Raw genomic sequence first — 6439 nt, forward strand, 5'->3', positions numbered from 1 at the left:
AAATTTTTCCAATACAGTAGTAAACCAATGTGAATGTCCAAGTCATTTGGTGTAAGTGTGTAGTTGAGGATATGTGAATCTCGTGCACTATGAATTTTTGCGCTGAAAGTTCCGACAGGAAGTCGAACTCGTTTTATTTTGGTTACCTTGACAGCAATCTCGTTACGTAGCGCTCGCCGGACACACGCTCCATTCATCCTTGCGTCTTTATTTACCGGTGTACGCGACTGGCGTCGTGTTGTTGAAGTGGTCTACAGGCAGGCATGTCAGGCTCAACTTCCCCGCCTCCTACGGCGGAGGCTGTGCGAACCGAGGGTTGTTTTCCCCCTGGATACAAGCCTTTCAAACCCGAGGAGCACGGCCTGGAGCGCGGGTTCCGTCTCACAGCATTCTCGGACATGAAGGGATGAGGCTGCAAGGTCCCGCAGGAGGCTCTGCTCAAACTCCTGGCGGGACTGGAGCCGGACCGGGCCGACGGGACAGGGAAGGCTGGAGACCAAACATCGGAGTTCGGCCAACAGTTGCCCGGCCCCCGACTCGGTAAGGAACAAACTCGGAGCTATCAGAGCTAACCGTCATGCCCCAAACATGTCAGAGATCCCGCTGGTTAGCGTTAGTTAGCTAGCGAAACTGTTGCTAACCATGCTAGCTTGTGTTAAGTGATATTGCAGCTCATTTGACAGATGGACAGGTATAAGGGAATAAAAACAACTTGTTTTTTTCACCAGCTCTCGAAATTGTTAACATACAAACTACATACACGTTTAAGTTCTAACTATGCCACATCCTAAATGTGTATGATAGATTATAGCTAGCTCAGGAAGAGAGCACAAGTTCCGTGAGTTGTCGGATTACCAAAGTGTAGGTATGATTCAGCAGAAATAATTATGATGCTTTGAGAGCAAAGTTCACCTTCGTGATTAAACATTTCTTCTAGTAAAGCTGTTTCGCAACCTTGAGTGGAAACACTGCTCTTCTTTTTATCTCTTTAGGGATGTAGCAATCTGTACTATGCAGAAAGTGAAGTATGTAGTAATGCTGTGTGACAAACCTCTGTATTGCTCATGCAATAATGCAATACCATGTAACAGTCCTGTAAGAAATACTAACTATACATAAGTAACATAAAAACATAAGTACACACACAAACTGCTAAAGTTATATTCTTACTCTCAACAAAAATTGAACACTTTAAACAAGTTTATATTTATTGCAAGGGTACTGTATCCCGTAGCCAAATATTGCGCACATGTCCTTCACTCCTCATTATGGTGTGTCTGTAGGTGTGGGGATGGACTGCTGTGTGATTCCCCTGAGGCATGGAGGACTCTCACTGGTCCAGACCACAGACTTCTTCTACCCTCTTGTAGAGGACCCCTACATGATGGTAAGTTACTGGCAGGTGTTTTCGGTCTGTGACGCTCTCACATACTTGGGCACCCTGCCACTGTTCATTGGGAAACTATCCAGGAAGTAAGGCTGACCAAACCCAGAGATATTTGTGGAATTGTGGGGATGTACTCATCCAGTTAAGTGTGAGGGGAAAATACAAAAACACCACATCAGACACACGGTTACACTTGGGTACTTGTGTAACTTAAACAATCACTTCTTGTGTGGATGTGCAAGTGACCGTCATGCTGCATATTTGACACTGTTTACATTAGTGTAATATTGTACCTGGTCACTCTTACATTCATAAAACAGTGTACAGTCAGTCTGTCATCACTGAAGAACCTGACAGTGTAGGTTTGTGTCTGTTATTGACTTAGCTGTTGCTTAGAAGTTTTTCAAATTGAGTTCTAAATTTCTCTTTGAGTGTTCATGCTCCCACAAGGGTGCATGCACTTTTCATTTAATCACTGCACATACACACACTGACAAAAGTCCAAAATCCACAAAACAGAAATAAGGCTTGTGTTTTTGTGTTGTTATTCCTCTGCACAGGAGACAGCCAGGGCTGGAGGCTTGATGTTTTCAGGTTGTCCATGCAGTTCTTGTGTATGCGATATCTCAGTAACATCTTGAGGGAATTTCTTCAAATCTGGCACAAACATTGACTCAGACTCGAGGACGAAATAACTTGATTTTGGTGGTAAAGGTCACTGTGACTTCACAGCGTTCTGCAAAAACACCTCAGTTCATTATTCAACGCTCTAACTCAGGAAGAGGAGGTTATGACCACATTTCCTGACACTTGGTGGTGGGGGTATACAACCATGAGGTGGCAATTCTAGTTGTTTATTAGATAGATTCTTTTTGTCATTGCATATTAAAACACAGCAAAATTCAGTTTGGCAGTAATCAATTATGCTTAGCTGCTTATAAAAATCGAATAAATAGTAAAAGGAGAATAAAATAATAAATGTTATGCATAAAATATATTCGTTAACTAAAAATAGGTTATATTGTACAGTTAGTAATCGCACTTCTCTTATGAGTTCAGCAGCTTTTCCATAGCTCTAGGGAAGATGTTGTTTTTCAGTCAGTTGGTCACTGCCCTGATAACCTTAAGCCTGTCAGAGGGGAGGGTGGTGAACAGGCAGTGACCAGGGGGTGAAGGGTCTCTTCTGATGTTATCTGATACTCTGATGTTGTCTGAGTGTATGTCACTTAGGTTTGGAAGTGGGGAGCCGACAGCCCACTAAGCCGTCTTCACCACTCACTATAGGTCTTTCCTCTCTTCTGCAGTGCAGCTAGAGTACCGGACTGGGCAGCAGGATGTCAGGACACTTTCTATTGTGCAGCGGCAGAAATTGAGTAGGAGTTTCTGGGGGAGTTTGTTGTGCCTCACATTAACCACCTCAGGAGAAAAACAGGAAAAAATACAGTCACTTTCCTGTTTTCATTTAAACCAAAAAACAAACGCCTGATGTTTTCCTGTGTCAAAGCTACAAAGACAATAGTTGAAAGGGAGAAAAAGCCATTTTGAAGCTGAATGTTATCCAGGAGCTGATGCAGTGAAATCAGGTTCCAACCTAAATCTACTTTGTTAAAAATAATCATGTTTGAGATACATTTGTAAGTGACTTATATCCCTGTGTTCTCTGTGTTTCTCTCTCCGTTTCTCAGGGCAGGATAGCATGTGCTAACGTCCTCAGTGATCTCTACGCCATGGGCATCACAGAGTGTGACAACATGCTGATGCTGCTGAGTGTCAGCCAGAAGATGAATGACAAGGTAGCATGATGTGTGTTCACAGGTGGACGCCAAGATGTTGACTTTACTTTTATCTATTGATGTACATCCTCCACTTGTCTTACATGTCTATATATTGATCTCTCTGAGGTGAATAAATGTCTCATGCCATTCATGTCTGTATGTGTGTGTATGACACAGGACCGTGAGCGGGTCATGCCGCTGATGATTCAAGGGTTTCGAGACGCAGCAGAGGAGGGAGGGACTTCAGTGACAGGCGGCCAGACTGTGATCAACCCCTGGATCATCGTAGGAGGAGTGGCATCAGTGGTCTGCCAGCCCAACGAGTTCATCATGTGAGTCCGTCAAAACTGTACGGCTCTTTGTCAGGTGCACTTTTACATTGTGGATTAGATAATATTCATGGAAGGACATACCCACCTCACGCAATTCAACTTCAGTTAGAGACCTCTGAGATTTCCCAGAGGTGCATTTCATCAGCCCCTTCCAGAATATACTTGACCATGATAATTTCAGCCAGCATGGGTTGTGTAGAAGCATTTATAGCACTCTGGTTTATTGATTGTGTTGTTGACAGCTGCAACAGCCTCAACACAAAGCTCAGCTCATCTTGTGGCTGAATGTCTGTCTGATCTCATGTAGTAAAAAACTCACAAGTACCAAAAATATTTATAACGAGTGCATTGCTTGAAATGAATGTGTCCAAGTTAAGGGGCGTGGTCTACAATGTTGGGGTGTGTTTTCAGGCCGGATGGAGCTGTACCAGGCGACGTCTTGGTTCTCACTAAACCTCTGGGGACGCAGGTGGCTGTGAACGCTCACCAGTGGCTCGATCAGGTGAGCCGCTCAACTCTGCTCACACTGAATGTTACATGAGTGTTGTCCTTGTATACTGACATGTTCCTCCCCTGTCATGTGCACTTCCCTATCTTTGTTTCTTGTATCTGTCTTTCCAGCCTGAAAGGTGGAACAAGATCAAGCTAGTTGTCACCAAAGAGGAAGTTAAAGAGGCCTATCAGGAAGCCATGTTCTCCATGGCAACACTAAACCGCACAGGTACACTGTGTCATTATTTCTTTGACCTCTGCAGTCATCACTGATGTATTTACCATTTAATTTACAATCTTTACAATCTCTTCAATTGAACATGAATTGGCCTGTGTCTACTGTATAGATTTGTTCCCCCTCAAAATGTTCTGTGATCATAAAGTTAGTCCATGTGTTGTCTCCAGCGGCAGGCCTAATGCACAAGTTCCAGGCCCACGCTGCAACCGATGTGACAGGTTTCGGATTGCTGGGGCACGCCAACAACCTGGCAGCACAGCAACGGAACGAGGTGGCCTTTGTCATCCACAACCTACCAATCATCGCCAAGATGACTGCCATCAGTAAAGCCTGTGGAAACGTGTTCAACCTGGTTCAGGGCACATCAGCAGAGACTTCTGGTATGAGCGCTGAGATTAACACCCAATCAAGATTGAGCACACCGTGTTGATATGAGTAGTTGAAGCCAGTGTCATGATTTAAGGATTAAAGCGCCTATATTGTATAAAGTGAGATTTCCATGTCTCTTTTGATTATAAAGCAGGTCTAGGTTTTATATTAATACTGTTAAAGTATCAAAGCGCTCCACAGAGACACAGAAACGCACACAGCCTGTATTCAAAAACTGAGCCTTAAAATGAGCCGTCAGGACTTCTGTTACTTTTTGATGTCACAACAAAGCAGTCACCGCTCTCAACCATGTCCCAAGCCCGGCCCACCTGGACCCATTGATCAACTTGCAGGATTTGGTTTCTTCTGGAATCTGCTATATTTTTATTTGTTCACTCAGAAAACAGTCACTGAAATGTTGTTACTAGAGCTCCAGAGAGAAGCCTGAGAAAGTAGATGTAAAACTACATTGAGATGGTTTGTGGTACTTAAAACCACAAATATATCTTATGGATTAACAGTTCAAATAAAACACAGGAACAGTGTAAAATATTGGACCTTTAATAGTGATACTCCATCGCTCTTCCTCCCCTCTACTTCAGGTGGGCTGCTGGTGTGTCTGCCCAGAGAGCAGGCGGCCAAGTTTTGCTCAGAGATGAAGAGCCAGAGCTCCACAGCTGGAGGTCAGGGGGCGGCGGGCGGAGCGTGGATAATCGGAATCGTGGAGAAAGGCGACCGCCGCGCTCGCATCATCGACAAGCCCCGCATCATTGAGGTCCCACCACGAGGAAGCCAGGCGGCAAATCAGGACAACATCTCCACCAGCCCTGCTCCCAGCCCCAATTTGTCATAGACACTGCCGCTCCTCTGACACTGGTCCAGTGTGTGTGTGTGTGTGTGTGTGTGTGTGTGTGTGTGTGTGTGTGTGTGTGTGTGTGTGTGTGTGTGTGAATGAGTGAGAGAGAGTTAGTGTGAGTGCTGATGTTGCTGTCCATCTCATCCCCCTTTTCAGTCAAAATGCTGAGGCACACCGACCAAAATCACTGTCAACGTTTCCAGTGGGAGAGGGAATGGACAGCATCCACTTTATTTATCCATCTTTGAAAGGAGCTGCTGAAAAAGGCCTTTCACCATTTGGAATGAAATGTAAATTCAGGGTAGTATGGTTTACTAACCCCCACCCCCCTTTATTAGATCTGCACTCCTTGCCTTTGTAATCCATTTATTTTATTGACTTTAATTTATCTGAATGCAAAAAAAAAAAAAAGTTTCTTGAAAAGATTCTTGAGAAAACATTCCATGTTAATTTTGCCAAATTCAGCAAATAATGAAAATTGAGTACAAGTTAATGTGTATGTGTGTGTGTGGGCTTTGAGTATTTTATCATTTGACTGGAGTGCTTTGCTGTGGGGAAGTGGGGCAAAGTGGATGATGTCTCACGTTGGTGAATGTATCATGTGAAAAAGAAACTGTTCATTGGCCCCAGCACCTGGCTCTGCCCATGCAGCCCAGAGGAAGGCTTGAGCAGCTTCCTCTGGACCGGCCGGGTGGTGTTCAGCGTGTTCGTTTGTGTCGGCTGATCGGCTGTCCAGCACCGAGTCCCTCCCACCCTTCCTTTTTATGAAGCTCTGCCTATTAAACCCCGGCCAATGGGGCCAGGTGGAGTGGATGTTTGCCTTTGGATTGGGGTTGGACTGAGATTGCTGGAGGCCTAAAGCTGTGTTTGTAGATTTCCTTTTCACAATCAATAAAACCATCATCAACTCAGACTGAAACACTGTTTTGGAGTTATGTGAGTATAGTGTGAACAAACTTCAATGTTATGTTGGAGCTTATATGTATGCTT

General features: G+C 44.4%; 1 protein-coding gene across 1 annotated transcript; it reads left to right on the top strand.

Moving 5' to 3' along the window:
* The first annotated feature begins 153 nt into the window (after positions 1-153).
* On the top strand, positions 154-6362 carry sephs3 (selenophosphate synthetase 3). The gene is made up of 8 exons (XM_056385799.1): positions 154-540; positions 1284-1387; positions 3073-3180; positions 3340-3494; positions 3906-3996; positions 4116-4215; positions 4392-4604; positions 5196-6362. The coding sequence occupies exons 1-8, from the start codon at positions 264-266 to the stop codon at positions 5444-5446; spliced, it is 1299 nt and encodes a 432-aa protein (XP_056241774.1). The 5' UTR covers positions 154-263; the 3' UTR covers positions 5447-6362.
* Positions 6363-6439: the final 77 nt, after the last annotated feature.

This window comes from Seriola aureovittata, chromosome 9 (assembly GCF_021018895.1).
Source record: "Seriola aureovittata isolate HTS-2021-v1 ecotype China chromosome 9, ASM2101889v1, whole genome shotgun sequence".
NCBI classification, from domain to species: domain Eukaryota; kingdom Metazoa; phylum Chordata; class Actinopteri; order Carangiformes; family Carangidae; genus Seriola; species Seriola aureovittata.